Here is a 19,757-nt window from a genome sequence, read left to right as displayed (position 1 = left end):
AACTCGGCAAGCTGTTTGAATTTTGTTTGCGGGAATCAAGCCGGGCATTATCACAGATAATTTATCGCAAACCTGATACATCACAATGACGTCATATTCATTTTTAGGACGTCATCATTAAGAGGACGAGGATCTTAGCTCATTTGAGCTTGTTCTATAAAAAAAAACTGCAAAGGTTCCAAAAACACGTAATGGTCCAATGGTTCAATGCTATTCAGATATGAAGTACACATCATTGACACATGGTAATTTTTCGAAGTATTCCCACTCCAGGCTTTTTTCCCCCGGATGAGAATGGTTATTCCACTCGTATTAAAAATGATTTTGTTTTAAAGCGAGATCAGTGTTGATAAACAGTACAGGCAGGTATGACTATTGTGGATAGCCGAACCAGTAATCGACTCAGGCCATTATGACCATCATGGATTGCCATACCGGTCATCAACACAGGCTTTCTAAAGCACACCCAATTCATATAAAACAAGTTAAAAAAAAGGACATAAAATGTCATAGCCCCCGTTGTTTTAGTAATTTTGCTGTACGTAGTTAAACAGCTAGCCTATATTTATGTACAACTTAAATGGCCACCAGACTACCAGTCGACCATCTTTGATCACATCGCAAAATAAAGTGAGGAGCACATGTATGCCATCATGTGCTGTGCTTGTGCCATGTTTGAACAAAATCGGATCATGCATGTCTGAGAAATCGTTGGGGACACATTGAAGGAACAAAGTGGCCAGCAGTCGGCCATCTTGAATCTGACCTCAAAAAAAGAAAAAAAGACGTGGTTATGTAAGCCATCATTCTTTATCTGTGTCCCAAGTTTAAACAACGTCGGTAAATGCATGTCTGAGAAATGGTCGACGATGTGTTCGACACTGTTTTTTTTTTATTACAACTACAATGGCCACCAGTCAGCCATCTTGGATCTGATGTCGGAAAATAAAATGACGTGCATATGTATACCATCATGTGTTGCCCTTTTGCCAAGTACGAATCAAATCGGTCGATACATGTCTGAGATGTGGTTGCGGATGCACGCACGCACACAAAAATTGAGACCAAATCCATAAGCCTCCGTTTCAGACCAAGTCCAATGGGGGCTAATAACCAACTGGCAATCGCTTTCAAAACAACCACGAGGGCAAGGAAAAACGCGATTGCTTGTATGGTGCTCGGGTGCTGAGGGTTAAAAATTGAAACCTACTGTACCTGCTTCCTGGTATGTGTTGACGTCATACGTTCCACTGTTCCAGGTATAATCGAGTGCATCAAAGCTTTTGAAATAATGTACAGTATTTACTTTGATTTGTTGGTGATATACCGATTATTTTGTTTCATCTCTTTGTTTTTGGTTTATCGCTATATCGATATGAAAAATTATACCGGTATAACAATATATTGCCGGACTCTACGCTAAAATTGGGGCTTTAAAAGCCGAGCCCGAAGAGAATTCATTTCGTACAATGACTTGTTCATGTCAAAACATAAGCTAAACCAAACAAATAGTATCATATGATAATTCACTGACTTTAATGTTAAAACTCAAGTTGATTGTAACCATCCCAACTTTCTTTAAAAAAATGTAATCAATTAAAAAATCTCTGCACATCCCCAATACAACTACCAAGTTGCAACTCATTCCATGCAGCAGTTTAGGATTGTACAGATGACAGACAGAGCTAGCTTTCTATAATTATTGAGGTACTTTCAACTACAAATTATCTAGTACAGTGTTATAATTAAAACAAGACATACACTTGCTCTTGTGCCAATTATGGTTTAAGACAGCAGTCTCAAGAGCTTGGATTTCAGGGGAATAAAGAAGTTGCTATCTATCAGATTACTGGGTGCAAACCAACTGGCTGACCAATGACCTTCAGGAAGAAGCATCTGCCTTCCTGGTCAAGCCAACAGGTGGTATCAGTTCATAATTTGTGATTACTATTGAGAAGCATAGGCTGACCTCTTTAAGGAGAGGCCAAATGCCCCAAGATTGACCTAGCAAGCACTCTGTTGCAAAATAATTGTCACACGATATCCTGACTTGAACGCAAATTGTGACTCCTTTATCATAGCTGGATCAAAATCATGGAATGGTCTACTGAGGCCCATCAAATCGAACTGGGACTGCAGTGTTTTATGGAGACCCATCACCCTCCTCTCATCGTGAAGTTGCTAAACAAGGAGAAAGATTGGTTGGACCTTAGTTTACCGATGGAATAACCAAGGAATAACATAATACCTGGTGAATGTGGTGTATTTTCAAAAAAGTGGGAGAAAGAAAATTCACCGGAATGCAATGGCGTCTGCGAAATCCCGTAGGCTGAAATCCGTTAGGCGGTAACCCTCGCGCTTGAATGCCAAGATGGCGTTGGGACCAAGCCAGATGCTTCCATCCATACGTGGCGTGAAATGCACTCCCAAAAAGGGGAAACGGGGATCAGGAACCTGGTTCCCATGGGAGAAGCAGGCAAGATAAAGGAAATAATGATTACATTCACACAGTCATTTGGAAAATAAATGAGACATGATAGAGATTTGCAGGGGCTGGCAGGATGGCCTGAACTGTCTATCTCTGTGCAGCTATAGACTGTCATCCAGGTGTTTCACAGAACTAATTCTTCATTTGCTGTAGATGGGTATGAAGAAATGAATGTTTGTTTTTGCCAACAATTTAAAACAATGCTTCAACATATTAAATTTCACAAAATCTATTCATGAAAATCACATAGAAGTGAAACAGTCAACTTTCAGAAGGTAAAAAAATCCCTAGATCTGAACTTTCTAAAAAAACATGTTCACTTTGCTTCATTGCCCGAGTACAAAGAGATACCATTAAGCAGTAAATGCAACTTCAGCAAATCTTCCACCAACTTCCTTGGAGGCAGTCATGATGGCTTCCTTCTATGTGTCCTGTATTAACTGGAAAATTCATGATGTCACATCGGTTTTAGCCAATGATGGATAAGACATTAGTCGGAAATTCTCTGAAGTAGCATTTGCAGCTTAATGTTGCAGTTTTTCGGTTAGGATGTGAAGTGAAAGATTCAAATAATCAGATCCAGTCATTCTCAATGTTTTAAAGATGGCTTTTGTTTGAATTAGCGGTGAGGTTGATCACAAAGTCTACTAGCATGTCACTAACAAGAGCTTTTGGGTTAGACGTCATCAACTGCCAGACTATAAATTGCACAATGGAAACATTCCTGTTATATATATATATATATATATATATATATATATATATATATATATATATATATATATATATATATATATATATATATATATATATATATATATATATATATATATATATATGTAAAATAAAAAAATATATTATATGGGTTAATGATACACCCCTCCCTGCCTGTGATTGGTGAGGACACCAGATAAAGCCCCATCACAGCTATTGCTGCACAATCTGGAATCAAGTGCCGTATACCACACGGGCACATTGTCTTCTGCCCTGCCAATCACACCCAAGAGGCATCACCGTTGCTTTTAGCGGTCGGGAGTTATTCAATGAAGATTATTCTTCCATTCTCTGACTTTGACAAATGCCGTGAAGATACCGTCATGACTACAAAATCTCGAACCAACAAGTACCATTTGCCACATAGACACATTGTCTTCCACCACACCAATTACAACCAAGAGGAATCACCATTAGTTTTTGCGATCGGGAGTTATATGAAGATGTTTAATGAAGTTTTCTGACCTGGACGAACGCCGTGACGATCACGTCATGACTGCAGCCCCAAAAGGGCCTCTCACAGTACAAAGATGGCAAGCTCAAAATGCTGTCACCGAGTTGATGTAAAGTTAAGCTATTGACTAGTTTTGCAATTATAGGGGCTCACCATGGTTGCAGATCGTGCAGCATAGCTGCAATGGGGACTTGATCTGGCAAACTCACCAATCACATTTCAGGTGCATTATTAGCCCGTATGAAAGCCGTAAGGCTGTAAAGTCACTAAATGGATGGAACATTGAAACAACGATGTGTTGCCCTGCCCAGCCCCAATGAGGGCGAAACTACTCTGCAGCTTCGCTTTTCTTCTGCTTGGTGACGGCATTTTGATCTCGGCATCTTTGCACTCAAGAAAGTTTCATCAAGAGAGTGTTGTGAGGATGTGCATGCATGGGGTGTTTCAAAAAAGTGGACTATTCGAGCAGCCTGATATTCTGTCACTTCTAATGTTGTACCCTTCTCTCTTGCAGGTTATGGTGGTGGTGTTATACCATTTCTCTAATAAGTAGTCAGTCGGACCTCCTCCTCCTTTGTATGCAGCACAAGGCTGCGGGTAGCATTATTGGCTAAGGGCGCAGCTGTGCCACTGATGCAATGCCCCTATTACCAGTACACTGGTACTTATTTCGCCGATGTCGGAAGGATTACAGGCTGCGTCAACATCACCTGGTGTTAATTCAACTGCTGCCAGGGACTCGAACTCATGACCTTAAGATCCCAAGCCAGCCACCCGAACCGCCAACCCAACACCAAGCTTGTCAGTCACACTCTACATCAACTGTAGCGTTCACAGTGAAACAAAAAGTGAAAATTGTGACTTTGTGGTTTGAGACAAAAATCCTATGTGGAGGTGCAGTGCCGATACTGTTTTAGTATGACAATGTTCTAATGGGAGCATTCAGTGGTTGTGGAACACTTCCAAGCACATGGAAGGGTGAAAAATCAAAATAAAGGCAACAGTGGCCACCCGCCAAGTGTTACCAAGGACCATGGGAACATTGATCTTGTGAGAGATTCTGCTAATGAAAGTCCGAAGAAATCCCACTGTTGGCATTCCTGAGAACTGGCGATCTCAGCCTCATCTGTGTGGCGCATTCTCACTTCTGAACTCAAGCTCTACCTCTACATCATATCTGTAAGGCATAAACTAACTCTGAATGACATGGCCAGCCAAGTAGTAATGTGTGATTGGTTCAATGACCGATTGGAAAGGTATCCAAATTGGATCAACTCCTTGTGATTCAGTGATGAAGCACATTTCCATTTGAATAGGGCTATCAACAATCACAACAACATCTTCTGGGGTGCTGAGCCTCCTGAAGAAGTGTCTGAGCTGTCTCTCAACGGCCCCAAAGTCCACTTGCTTCTGTGCACTGAATGCCAGATGGGATATGCTGGGACCGTATTGTTTTGAGGACGCCAATGGTAAAACGGTGACAGCCAACGGTGAGTGGTCCGCGAGGTCTTACGCCGATTCCACATTGATCTCGCTCAACTACCGTCTCCAAACCAACTCAGACTTGCATGGTCCATGCAGGACAGTGTCCCCAATGCACACTGAAGGTTAAAACCATCGATTTGCTCCACCAGCTGTTTGAAGATCGTGTCATCAGCTTGGGCACAGCACATGAGTGGGCACCCCAAAGCCCAGATTGGAATCCATTGAATTTTTTTTCTTTGGGGTGCTGCCAAAGGTCAAGTCTACACCAACAAACCTCAATCCCTGGAAGTTCTGAAGCAGAGGGCAGAGGACTACAATCAGGCTACCATTACAGCCACTTGCAGATGAGTTGTGGAGAATTTCACAGTCAGGATCAAACAGAGGTGGAGCACACATTGAAAATGTCAATTACAAGCAGTAAAATAAGCGATTTGAAAATGGCATGGTGTATGCTTTCTATCAATTTATCACTGAACTTACTACCTTTTGTAATTTTTCCACATTAAAAAGGTTCAAATAGTCCACTTTTTAGCGAACGCTGGCTCGAGGAGAGCACCGCATTGTTCTTGTTCTTCTTGTGAAGACAAAACCTTTAGGACTCGGCTCTTTTATATACAGGATCCGAATCTCCTTAAATACTAAACACCTGGACCCATCCTCGCATTGACGGTGCCTTTTGAGAGCGTCTATCATGAACTTTTAAATATATTTGGACATTTGCTTTAAAGTTTAGAAAAGTTCACGTTACTATTTAAAGATTACTCCATTTAATGTGTAGTAATTTCGTAAATACACTATTTTTTCGACATGAACGACGATCGTCCATGACGGGTCTCACTATTGGCTCCGTCAAGGCACGTGATGAAATATCGGAAGTTGTTGTTGTTGTTTTTTTCTTTTCTTCTTCTTGTTCTTGTTCTTCTTCTTCTGGTGAAGACAAAACCTTTAGGACGCGGCTCTTGGAGACATTTGTCCTTGTTTTGATACACCCTGTATATATGTATTTTGACATTATATTAATGCAGTTGGGATTAGCCATTCTTTTGTATAAAAGGCACAGAGAACCAACAATTAGAGCCAAGATATACTCCATCAATTTGAAACAACTAATAGAGAGCAGATCATCTCATCTTTAATTTGTAGTCAATGAACTTCTTCAAGCATATGTTCTAGCTGAGGCTCACAGCCATTTATATATCCAATTTGCAGATCATTTCTGGCCACGTGCCAAATCATGGAATTTTTAGTGTCGGGAGAAAGTCACACAATCATCATTGGGATGAGAATGACTGTGATCTAGTATTACATGGATGTTTGGCGGGGTCATGCAAGCATTTCTCTGCTGGCGTACTTCCAGGCCCCTCTTTTCCCAGGTACTCTCAGTGGTACACAGTCCCACCTTCTCAAGCTTGGGCTGGCAGCACTGATTTGAACAGGGGCAGTTCTTCTGGCAAGTATACTGTATATCACCAGAGCCTCCACCCCTTCTTATGCACGTAAAAACACACACACACACACACACACACACACACACACACACACACACACACACACACACACACACACACACACACACACACACACACTTTAATACCTGGTAGGTCTCCGTTCCATCTCCTGAAACCTGCCCACGTGTAGAGGTATCAGTTTTGGCATGTCTTGGATAACTGTCAGTGTATCAGTTGTATATTTTTAAAATGCACCATGCACATAATGTACATTGAAAATGATACTCACCGGATATATATTTCCATTTACAAGATAGTGCTTCTCTGGCTTAAGCACCAGGTAGTCTCCACGAAAAGGGACAATGCGTGGCTCACGGCTGCATCCAGACTTCTCTGCAAGGCGGTCCGAATGGAGCCCTCCACATGCAAGTACGTACCGACACCGCACTGTCTCACCCTGCACACCTCAGGTTGAGATACATGAGGCTAGACCACAAATTGTTCCATTGTTCAATATTACATTTTCACCCTGTTATATAATCACCCTGAAATCAGCCGAACCTAAATGCATTTAATCAATAATAATCAATTAACTGATGGTTGTATGTTGTGAATCTGTCACTGCCCTTTCTCAATATACTGTGCAACGAGTCCTCCTCTATTGCTAGCGGAAGTCAGTACATCCCACCCCAACCCCATATCAAGTGGGAGATGATGCAGTAAGTCAGCAACACACGCACCCTCTCTTCAAACCTCTCTCACACTTTCTTTCTTTCATTTTGTTTTAACTAATAGTATTTTGCTCATGGATGAGCTTGAGTGTACTATATCGTATATTGCGCATGACAACGTTAGGAGACTTCAGTATACATTCCATAAATTACAAGGACATTACTAGACAAGGGAAAATAACCACCATATATCACATTTCAACCTGGGATTCATGCAATGCGAGTTATGTGCTCCAATGAAAATGCCAACAGGTCAACAAAGCAAATTTTCTTTTGCATACTGCTCAGGTGACAGAGACGAGCCATAGTTGCTACCTGCAATCCCTCTCTCTTTTTCCGAACCCGCAACTTCTATTCCCTTCTCCCGTCTCCCCAGCTTTCATACAATATCGTCCTCCTTACCCTTCTTGTTTTTATCAATTTATTGGTTTTAATTAACCATTCTCTTCTCGAGCTTCATATATTCTCCAATTACGCTTTGGTATTTCACTTGAAGTTATTGACATCCGATAATGCATCTAAAAAGGGCTGTTTTACTTTGTACTGTTGTTCCTTTGAAAAATAGCTTTATGATGTTACCTCGGGGTGGATCCACTATTTTGAAAAGGGTCTGTGCAAAGTCCACTTTATGTCTGAAAATTATTTAAAATACATGACCATAAGTGCATATGACTGTCTATACGTCTTTGGGCACAACCTCTGGGAGACAAAATAAATAAGATCATGACAATTGATAGATGAGGGTACATTTTAGTGTCGAGAAAAAAGGTGAGATAAGGAAGAGCTGGTAGGATGAAATGACAACATTTGCGAGTGCAGAAGTAAGTTGGGGGGGGGTGGTGGAATGTGGGGGACAGAGATGTGGGAGGTGTTGCAAATGCAAACATGGTAAGTAAAGACATGTCCTTGCTGTGGTGTCATTGTTGAAAAGTTTCCAGGTCATGTTTCACAGAAGTGACAATTTTCTTCATGATAATATTAGCCACAGATCCACAAGAAAATACCAAGATCTCCAACAATTTATTATTGACCATAATCCCCACTCTTCGTGGCCGACAACGTAACCTCCACCGAATGGAGAAATCTCATGGGATCCGACTGTTTTTGACATGTTGATAGTGTACAGTTGTTATCTACACACGTAGACATCATATTTACACACAACAGTTTGGCGTTTCCATCCCTGGCTCATGATGTGGGAAGCCCACGTTCAAATCCCATATTCCATATGTGTTTGTCATTTGTCTAATAATGTCCCTGAAATTTACGTAAAAGTACATTGAGGGCTTCTGTTATCCTTTATCGACATGTGATACAGTATATGTAATGGATTTGCTCATACTAACTATACCATGAGCCTTAGATCACTCAAAACATTAAAGGAATGCCATAAACTATGCTACGGTTATGCAGATATATTTGGATTGCTAAATTGTTATGTCAATGTCTGACAACCCATCCTTTAAAGCACACTTATACAAGTAAAAAAGACATAAAATGTCATAGCCGCCGATGTTTTTGTAATTTTGCTGGATGTAGGTAAAGAGATAGCCCATCTTTATGTATAACTAAAATGGCTGCCAGTCTCCCAGTCGGCCATCTTTGAGCAGATTGCAAAATAAAGTGAGTGGCACATGTACGCCATCATGTACTGTCTTTGTGCCAATTTTGAACAAAATCAGACCATGCATGTCTGAGAAATGGTTGGGGACACATTTAAGTACCAAAATGGCCAACAGTCGAGCATCTTGAATCTGATCACGAAAAAAAAAAATGATATAGCCATGTAAGCCATCATTCTTTATCTGTGTGCCAAGTTTGAACGAGATCAGTGAATGCATGTCCGAGAAATGGTGGAGGATGTGTTTGACATTGGGCCGTCGTTTTTTTTTTACAACTAAAATGGCCACCAGTCGCCATCTTGGATCTGATGTCAAAAAAAAATGATGAGATGATGTCTCCCATCATGCGTTGTCTTTGTGCCAAGTGCGAATAAAATCGATCCATATTCAAGATATGGTTGCGGACGCACGCACGCACGCACACACGCACGCATGCACACACATACAAACAAATCAAAACCAAGTCCATAAGCTCCCATTGCGGACTAAGTCCAACAGGAGCTGCAATGTCGAAACCAACATGTAGCAAAACCTGAAAGCAAAATCCATTTACCTGTGCACTGAGTACAGATACAGGAAACTTCATTCCTACAAAAAAAAAAAAGACACAGACACAATCATTTATTCATTCATCGGAATAATTAAACAACACAACAGGCATTTTAAAGACCATTTTCCCTGCTCGTGTGGGGGTTAGCCTGGAATAATCAAACAATCAAAAACATTTTTTTTTTTAAATCAAAGAAGCATATTTATTTTTCACAAGCGAGTGGGATGAAAGGGAAATGATCACACCTTCCTCATTGCCCTCAGTTCCTTCCGAGGTCTCCTTGAATGCCTGAACCTCGAAGCCAGTCCGGATGTGTCCACCCATCACTTCAAAATCCGTGCCATAGCTTTGAGCCACAGCCTTCCAATCCACAATACCTGTATATGGAGAGTCCAGGGCCTGAATACCCTAAAGAAAGGAAGTAGCGATAGAGATCCTGGTTCTACAAGCTTTTGCCAAATTATTCTCATGATCGTTTTAGTGTTCATTGACGAATTATTAATCTCAGGACAATAACAGGGCTAGCAGGATGGCCTGGAGATATGCACACTCACTCCGAAGCTATGTAGTCTGAATTTGAACCTCGGCCCAGCCCAGCATAAACTATCATCCCAGCGTTTCACAGGCAGGGTAATTCATCGATGCGTGTGCCGTCCCTCGGATGGATGTTAAACTGCTGTCCTGTCCACCAACATTGGCTGGTGGACATTAATGATCACATGGTATCCCTCGTGGAGAGCAGTTGAGCTATCATTGTGTGAGTATATGTGTGTGTGCGTTTGTTTTTTTTGGGATGCTTTCTCGTTGTTGTTGCTGCGGTTGTTGTTATTTGTGTTATTCTTCGGTCTAATTTCATATGTTTTTCTCTTGCTTTGAGAAGTATTACTAAATATAATTTGTGTGCTCCTTCCATGTCCTTCTAAAGAATCCCTGCTGTCGTGGAATAATAAATTAATGTTGGAATCATTTATGGCAACCATTATAGTGGCACTGACATTAGCCAATTCAATTTCATGCACCTTGCAGTAAGGTTCACGCTGATGGATCTCCTCACGACCAATCATGCGCAAGTCCCTGACGTTGTTCTGCTGGCCACGCTCAAACAGTGCTTCAAGTCTTGGGACTTCAGATGACTCAACAGCAACAATGAGCTGAAATGTACATTTGGGGAAGGGGGAGGGGGGGTGGGAAGATTTTACTTTGAAATGAGCTTGTTATGCAACACCTTTTTAATCTCGCCCTGAAGGAGATGCGAGACTATTGCAACGCCCGTGTGTATGTGTATGTGTATGAGTATGTTTTTGCTTTAAAGAATGTTTTTCTCTGCAACCGCTTGTCTGATTGACACAAAACTTTAAACATAGAAGGGACTTCCCATGGAGAATATTTTATTCAGAGCTCTGACATCAGAGGTCACATGGTATGTCAGCCATATTAGATTAAAGGAAAAAATTAGGACACATGTTTCTCCAAAACTACACAACAAAAAAAAAATTACTGATAAAAAAAAACCCATCCAATTTAGCTTTAATGTGCACAAAAGTGGTTATTAAATATCCTAATAAGTAATCAATAAAGCTATGTATAATGGCAATGTATGTGACAAAATAGGGTGCATGGATGATACAGGTATGTATGTGACAAAATAGGGTGCATGGATGATACAGGTATGTATATGGGCCATAATAGTAGCGTGTTCAGTTAACGATGGTATTTTTGTTCAGAATTAGCATGCGAAGTGAGACTATGCACTCTACAAGTGCTGTTCTAGTTAATGAATATCCATCTCGAGGAGGTGGCTGTCAATCCATCAAGCTCATGCCAGAACACAAAAAAAAAATAAAGGAACCAATATGTATATGAAAACATAACTCGACATGGCTGCAAATTGTCCACGTCCAATTTCTGTCTTTAAAAGTACCTTTCCGCAGCGCTTGTATGGGATTCTCTTTTTGTCGCAATACTGGTAGGCGAGGTCTGCTCCTTGGACACACAAGCGAGCCTTCAGCGAACCAGGCTTATAGTAAATACCACTATGAATCACACCACTGTTGTGGCCACTCTGGTGGGAAGCTGGACGAGGAAGGGTAAGAAACGTTTTGTTAGATTATATAAATCTCAACTGATATGAATCAAAAAAACATTCCACAAAAGAGATAAAAGTTGGATAAATTAATCGAGTGAAATGGTCATAGTACATGTGCATACATTCAAACTTCCAGTTAGAAGGAATATTCACATTAGAGAATTTTTTTTTTAAGTTGGAAGTAAGTTAAAAATTAAGTATTATACTTGTACAAGGAAAATGATAATAATAATAATAATAATAATAATAATAATAATAATAATAATAATAAATAGAGTCCGAGTTCTAAATGTTTTGTTCACATTAGATTTTATGATTATTGTTTGACTAGCAAATACCACCTGTCGCTTTGCTGATGGGCAATACTAGGAGGGGGAGGAAAAGAGTGAGAGAGAGAGAGAGAGAGAGAGAGAGAGAGAGAGAGAGAGAGAGAGAGAGAGAGAGAGAGAGAGAGAGAGAGAGAGAGAGAGAGAGAGAGAGAGAGGAGGTTGAAGGGAAAGGGAGAGGAGGGAGGGAGAGTGAGGAAGGGTGGGGGATGGGAAGAGCAATAAAATATGCCAAAACAGCAACATGTTCTTTTGAATCACCGTGTTCTATATAAAACCAGGTTGGAGCATTTAAAAACCAAGCTATCTACCTGGAAAAGGCCTGCCTGCATGCACGCATGCTCGTACATGTAGCGACCTTTGCACCCCTCCAGTCAGCTCACTCTGATTCTGCTTCATACATGCTACACTCTGGGGAAGCAATTATAAATTCAAAACTAAACTGTCTGTTCTAAATAGTCCCCTTAAAAGAGGGGGAGGGGTGGGAGAGTGAGGGAGGAGGGAGAGGGAAGGGAGAGAAAGAAAGAGAGAGGAGGTAGGAGGGAGCAAGGAGGGAGCAAGGAGGGAGGAGGGGTGGGGAGCTAATGAGGGGAGCTAGGAAAGGGGGGGGGAGAGCGAGGAAGAGGGGGTGGGGAGAGCAACACCTCACCAAACATCACTATACACTCTGGGAGAGGGGTGGGAGTGAAGAAGGAGAGGGGGAAGTGGGGAGGTGGAGGGGGTTTGGGAGGAGGTAAGCATGAGGGGAGGGGTTGTCGACTTGCGTTTGGCAGTGGGACTTGTGGAGAACGGGAGGGGGAGAGTGGTGCAGGATTCAACAAAATGGGGTACGTTAAAATTGCACGTTATGAGCATGCGGAGACTGCTGGGAGATGCCCATGGGGGTGGAGGGGGGGTTGGAGGAGGACAGTGTGAGGGGAGGGGAAGGGAATGCAGCATGAGGGGAGGAGAAGGCTGTGTAAAGGTAAGGGAAGGCAACGTAAGAGTGAGGGAAGGAAGCACGAGGGGAGGGTAGGCAGTGTAACAAGGCATTACCGGGGCGATAAAACGCACCCAAACGGCAATGTTGTCTGTTTAACTGCCATGTTCTACATAAAACCTGGCGGAAAAATCTCTTCCTTCATCTTCTTCACTTATAATAATGTGTCATTCAAATCCTGTTTCTCATATCAATTAGATTCATAAAACGCTGATTATACACCACCCTCAAAAGCATCACAAAGCAGGTCGCTCTACTTGCAACACAAGTGAGAAAAGGATAAGAAAATGCAGCTTATATTCCAATAATTTATTTACATGATTTTTAAAGGGTGAAAAGTTAAACTTTATTCCGTTTTTTTTTTTAATTTATTGAGCAATTATGTAAAGATTGCTATTTCCATCAGCAAAGTGATATGTCATACTTCTGGTGGCTTTGAAACAAACAACCAAGCAGTTTGGTGAGCACTTGGCAAGTGGCTTAAGCACTCAAGCAAGCACTCCAATGGAACACCTGGCTTGGCACGCGATTACCGATTAGTCATATAAACCCATGCACCCTGAAACGCCCAAGCAATGTCCGAATTGGACAAATGAACACTTTTTTTCTTAGCAGTCGGAAATACTGCTAAGTTCAAATCTGGAGCTTAAATTTTGTAATTCGGCTTTCTTGAAGAGATTCTTGACGTTATGGCATGTGTGGAAATGAAATAAAGCATAAAGCCATGAATGCTGGCATCTCTGGGTGTTTATAAGCATTACAATGTACCCAGCGATTCATAAGTATCGATAATATGAGTGAGGAAAGTGGAAAAAAAAACTTCATTGTTAAGAAATCGTTGCGCCTGTTCCAACTCAAGGCATTGTTGAGCAGGCCGAAAAACATGACGGCTTCAAACCCCAGCGAGGTAACCGAGGATTCGCCTTAAGACCCCATTAAGAGCAAGGTTGCCGAGGATGCACCTGATAAAGCATATAATTAAATAAGGCCGTTAATTATCTTCAAAGGAGGTATTTTAATTAACCCAAACACCCAATTTTCACTCAATGCAAAGTTTCAGGCTGCTTTGGTTTCATTGTTTTTTTTAGAGTTATGGAGGAGACATACACTGACATATATGAGAACAAGATTACCTTCATAATGGATGCATAAAGGGCACCATGAATGTGGACTCTAAGAGCACTGTCTAAAAGGAAGAAAGCTTGGAGAACATTATATAATGTAGTGTAGTTAATGGCACATTCTCAAGGTATGAGGCACACAAAAAGTAATAGGAAAAAAAAAAAAGAAGAAAAAAGCTAAAGGTCATTTGGCCCACCATGACTGTGCCACATGCACATCCTAAACTGACAGAAGAAAAATAAATACTGTAGATTCCATTGGCTCTGTTCACAAATGCTTTTGCTTTGAAGAACTTTGATTGACAATAAATAAATTAGCACAATGGAGAAGATTCAGAAGTTTTATGATTGCATCCATCTGGTTTATAGATTAAGAAGACTAGCCACACAATATATGTCCCTCTATGTCATCATCCAAAGGAGCAGTGCACACGATTCTCATTGATGGTCACTCCAGGGGTTTAACTACATCACACAAGCGATTATTGACGAAATAATTTTGTGATTGGCTACAATTTATAGAACATTTGAATGAACCCTGATTAACCCATAGAAATGACACATACCAATTTCATTCTCCTTTTCCAGCACGACAAAGCTGAGGTTCTGGTAACGAGAGAGAAGCTCTCGAGCAGACGCCAACCCGACGATTCCACCACCCACAATCGCCACGTCATAAGAGCTGCACATCAGTCGGGAAGAGAAAGGAAAGGAAGAACTTTGAGCTTGGACCATATGGTTACATTTGCAACATTCACCTCAAACACTTTGAGGTCCAATAATTTCACATTCTTGGAAGAGCAATTAGATGTTGAATGACCGACCAACAGAATGCTCAATCATGCCCACTGAAGCTCACCACTGCAAGCAGAAAAGCATCGTGCTATGCAGATTGTTATGCATAATGGTTGTGATCATTATATAGCATGTTGTTATGCATGATTGGTCATGAGGAGATCCACCAGCGTGAACCAGACTTCAAGGTGCATGAAATAGAATAGGCCAATGTCATTGTCACAATGGCATTAGTTGGTGGACGTTAAATCTCCCATGGTGTACTCTGGACAACTAAACCCATGTGTCGATGCCTGCCTTTTTACATGGCTTCAGCCTTCAGTATTGCAGAAAATACAATCAGGTTCAAAAATGATCTTTTCTGATGCTTTCTTGCACTTTCAGGTTCCTTCTTGGCTGGTAGATGGTCCAGGAGCTTTAGGATCGTTAGATGGTTTACAAGCTGTTAACCTATGTAGGTTCAGAGTAAATCTTTGGTCACATCCTCGGTGATAGCCCTCATTCTCCTGGATCTCATTAGGAATGCCCTGACAGATATCTGTCATTCAATATGAAGAACCTGGTGGTTCAACTAAGCGACGATCCCGTATATTTTTGAGAAGTGCCAATCTATCATTTGGATTCGTCATGTCTGAAAAATATGTGAACGATCCATTCTTTATTCCAGACATATGAATAACACAATGTACCCGTTTGCGTTTTCTTTCCATTTCAACAACTTTCTTTTGACAATTACATTAAACTATTTCTTGCTTGTCTGACATCTTGACTTTGATCTTGATCTTGACTAGCTACAGTCTTGCTAAAGGCCCGGTCACACCTTGACGTTTTAGCCAACGTATGCCGATTTTTGAATTTTTTTTCTAAAACGCTGGCACACGTTGAATACGTTATGGGTACGTTTTGATAACATTGAGAGCACGCTGAAAAACACTGCCATACGTCGTTGTACGCTGGCTTTAAACGTTGTACTTTTTGGTTGTCCTCAAATTTTTTCATGCTTGAAATTTCACGACGTATGCCGGCGTATGACTCACACGTTCCGCTATGCTGGCCACAAGTTGTATGCACGGTCTGCGATCGTTGACAGACGTCAACACATGCTACTTGTAAGTTAATCATAAGTTGAGACACGCCGAGGTAATGTTTAGCGTACCCGAAACTTATTTCTAACCTATGATTAACGTGTTGTTGGCACGTTACGCGATCGTTGCCACACATCGACAGACGTTACTTTAAAGTTACTCATAGGCTGAAAGACGTCGGTATAATGGATCGTCCTTGCGTCAGCGTCCACGGCCACGGCCAGGACACTTATTTGCAGCATTCTTCAAACTTTTCTTCGGCATGACGAGGATGTTCACACTTCGATGTCTAGCTTGGCTATGATTCCAATTGTCCATCGGCAGCGTCTATTTAAAATAGTCGAGTTTGAGCGTTTTAACACGTTCAGAAGAAACGTTTCAAATTTCCAAACCCAAGCGTCAAAAAAACAAACAAACAAAAAAAACAAAGGCGAGTGACAGCAATTTAAATCGTTCATTGTAAACAATGAAACTAGCTGAGTGGTACCGTTTAAAAGTCGTTGAGTGTAAAAAATCCAATTGTTGAGCGCAAGCGTCTACTTTCAATCGTGGAGATGCAGCCATTTAAATCGTTGAGTGGCAGCCTATGAACCTACCCGTGGACACGCGGACGCAAGGACGATCCATCATAACCCACACCCTCCCCCTCACACTCACCTACTACTGCCAACATGAACAAACTAATACTAATACTAATACTAATACTGATACTGATACTGATACTCTTACTGCTGACATGGACATCGACTCAAAAAGGAACTCGAAAACACTGTTGGGTTCCCCTTTTATGAGCAGCATTTTTATATACCAATTCCCAAAACCGCTGGGAACACGTCTTTATATGGCAGTTGTAAGCTAGAAACACATTCATTTTTTTTTTGTCGACCGGAAGACGTCATTGGAATACGTCTACATACGTCGATGTGTGTTGGGACTACGTAAAGAATTGGTTCAAAGCACGTCAAACATAAGTTAGAAATAAGTTTCGCGTAAAAAAGACATTACCGCGACGTGTTTCGACTTATGAGTAGCTTATAAGTAGCCTTTGTGGACGTGTGTGAGCGTCCACATATCGTGTGTAAAACTTATCCCCATCGCATGCGGAACGTGTGTCATACGCCGAGTACGTCGTAAAATTTTGAACATGTTTAAAATTTCTTGATGTACTCTACTTACTACGACGTATGATAGCATACTTTAGCGTTCTACTCACGTATACCAAACTTACTCATACCGTATTTGACGTGCCACAACGTTTTAGACACATTTTTCTTAGGTCGGCATACGCTGGCAAGATCGCCAAGGTGTGACCGTGATGTTGTCACTTCCATTTCTACGGCAGTTATGATTCGAATCGTTGTGCGTCAGCCTTTTAATAGGCTACGTCACGACATCGTCGCGATGCGTGCAACGCGCTATGCCTAAGTTAGACTATCGTTGGGCATCAGTTGTGTAGGCCGACAACAGGTTCAGCATTCGTTGGTATAAGTTATCTATAACACAACGAAACGTTCTGTGTCCATTACCAATGCGTTATACATAAGACCAAGTCGCTATGAATACGTCCGAATCTTTAAAAAAAACATCAAAAGTTCAACGTAAGCCAGCGTTTTAGATACATTTTAATACGTTGCCATCGCTGGCTAAAACGTCAAGGTGTGACCGGGCCTTAAGCTAACTAATTTAACTTGGAAAGAGAAAAAAATACACATAAAAAGATTAGTACACATAATACTTTAGTGCATGTAAATATTCAAAGTGCATCGGGGTGTGTTTGTGTGGGTGGGTATGTGTGGTGGTGTGTGGGTGTGTGTTTTCTGGCTTTCAAATTGTCCGCCATCTTCAATTCTAAGTACGATAACAATAATAAACATCCTTGATAAAAATTACAAGATGAATATTCCATGGTTCTGTCCCTCTATTAATTATTATTACATTAATAATTATTTAAAGCTGATATTTGATATTTACGATGATTTTACCATTTTTAATAGCATTTTGAACTCCATTTTGGTTTTTTTGGATGGCAACAAAACAAATCACCACATAGGCCTATTAGTTTCTAATAATCAGGAACATATGTTACAATGAATCAAAGTATTAATTTGCTGTATATTATTCTTAGTTTCAGGCTGTTATATACAATTTTATATGATTTTGCCAATTGTGGTGGCCATTTTGGATGCCATCTTGGAATTTAAGCATTTCAACAAAATTCAATCACTAGGTATTAGTTACTAATGATGAGAAACACATTATTCCAATGAATAATTTACAATTTTGTCAGTTTTTGGCTGTTATATATAATTTTCCATGATTTTGCTTATTTTGGCGGCCATTTTTGACGCCATCTTGGATTTTTCTTAAATGGCAACAAAGTCCAATTGTCAGAAACTAGTATCTAATGATCAGGAACCAAATCCCAATGATTATTTTTCCAAATTGCCACATTTTTGAGATGCTATATACCATATTCTATTATTTTACACATTTTGGACGCCATCTTTAATATCGCCAGAGTGCCGGGAATTTATTTTGTTAACATCTCAAATGTGTAATATGACCATAAAAGGAACTCCGGGGGTGGGGGGGGGGGTTCACAGATACCCTCCGTAGATACTTGACTACTAGTGCTATCCAGCAATTCCCTAATTACAGGTTTTCAAATTGAAATATCTCATCCCCTAAAATAGCATTTCTTGCATTTAAAACCATTTAGTGAACAAATTCAGACAAATATATCCATTATGATTATGTAGTGTACAGGGTGTTCCAAAAAGACTCGGAAAAGTTTGGTTGTTAATATATGTAGAACCACAAATGATACAACGATACCCTTTTGTTTTTATGGTACATTAACTCATAAAGTTTTATGAACACCATCAATACACTTCATTATGAGCTCAGTTTGTCATGTGCTGGACATTATGGCGGTATACGAGTTCTTGGCATGTTTGGCTCAGCATGTTTGCATCCATCAGTACCAGGTGGTTGGTCCGTCTCAGCCAATCCAGCAACCTGGAATTTTTTCATTCAGGATAGCTCGAACGACTAAGGCTGAATGAGGGGGAGCACCATCCTGTTGAAAAATGCTATTGGGTTGGAGGTCTTCAATCTGTGGGAAGGCAAATCCTTCCAACACGTTCATGTAAATTGTTGATGTCACTGTGTCCTCCGCAAAGAAAAACGGATCCACCAAGCGGTCATGGAGAAGGCCACACCACACATTGACCTTTGGACTGTCATTTATGTGTTCAATGACCATGTGGGGTTTTTTAGAGTTCCAGATCATCACATTGTGCCGGTTGACCTTCCCTGATACATGAAAGCAAGCTTAGTCTGTGAAAATGACCTTTATCAGATAATCTTAGTCATCCTCAATGCGACTGAGGATTTCCAAGGCAAAATCTTGTGTTTGGGTCCATCATTTGGTTTGAGTTCCTGCAGAATCTGCACCTTATTGGCATAAAGTTTCAGTCTTTTCTGCAAACTCCTGTGTACAGTGGTGGTTGGTAGTCCCAGTTCACTGGAAGCACATCAAATTGATTTTCTGGTACTTTGTTGAAATGATTCACGTACTCGTTCATCGTCTGCTGCACATGTGCTTCGTTGACCGGTACTTTTCTGTTTCTGACAACTTCCAGTCTCCTTAAACCTCTTGTACCACTCTCTGATGCAAGTCCGTGATGGCGGATTCCTTTCATACCTTGTTCGGAAATTATGCTGAACTTGCATGTCGGATCTCGTTTCGATGAACCGTTCGACGTCTGAACTTTCTCCTGTGGATTCGTTATTTTCTTTTACATTAAACCA

The 19,757-nt window shown here is 40.9% G+C and overlaps 1 protein-coding gene across 3 annotated transcripts in view; it reads right to left on the bottom strand.

Moving 5' to 3' along the window:
• L2HGDH (L-2-hydroxyglutarate dehydrogenase) overlaps positions 1 to 19,757 on the bottom strand; it is a 55,709-nt gene that overhangs the window by 15,438 nt on the left and 20,514 nt on the right. Inside the window, exons 2-9 of one of the 3 annotated variants that reach the window (XM_085862112.1) lie at positions 19,651 to 19,757; positions 14,631 to 14,746; positions 11,474 to 11,625; positions 10,572 to 10,703; positions 9,798 to 9,960; positions 9,556 to 9,590; positions 6,939 to 7,106; positions 2,297 to 2,454 (exon numbers count right to left, since the gene is read on the bottom strand). The exon at positions 19,651 to 19,757 is cut by the window's right edge and continues 6 nt beyond it. In XM_085862112.1, coding sequence (XP_085718238.1) covers positions 2,297 to 2,454; positions 6,939 to 7,106; positions 9,556 to 9,590; positions 9,798 to 9,960; positions 10,572 to 10,703; positions 11,474 to 11,625; positions 14,631 to 14,746; positions 19,651 to 19,679 — 953 coding nt within the window. In that variant the 5' untranslated portion in view covers positions 19,680 to 19,757. Of the gene's footprint in view, positions 1 to 2,296; positions 2,455 to 3,353; positions 6,826 to 6,938; positions 7,107 to 9,555; positions 9,591 to 9,797; positions 9,961 to 10,571; positions 10,704 to 11,473; positions 11,626 to 14,630; positions 14,747 to 19,650 lie in introns of those variants that run through there. The other 2 variants (XM_085862103.1, XM_085862120.1) reach the window with 2 other exon arrangements.

The sequence above is a fragment of the Eptatretus burgeri genome, chromosome 2 (assembly GCF_056783735.1).
Source record: "Eptatretus burgeri isolate ZD-2024b chromosome 2, Ebu_testis_v1, whole genome shotgun sequence".
Lineage (NCBI taxonomy): Eukaryota > Metazoa > Chordata > Myxini > Myxiniformes > Myxinidae > Eptatretus > Eptatretus burgeri.
The sequence above is the reverse complement of the archived record's forward strand: the minus strand, read 5'-3'. Positions and strand labels throughout refer to the sequence as shown.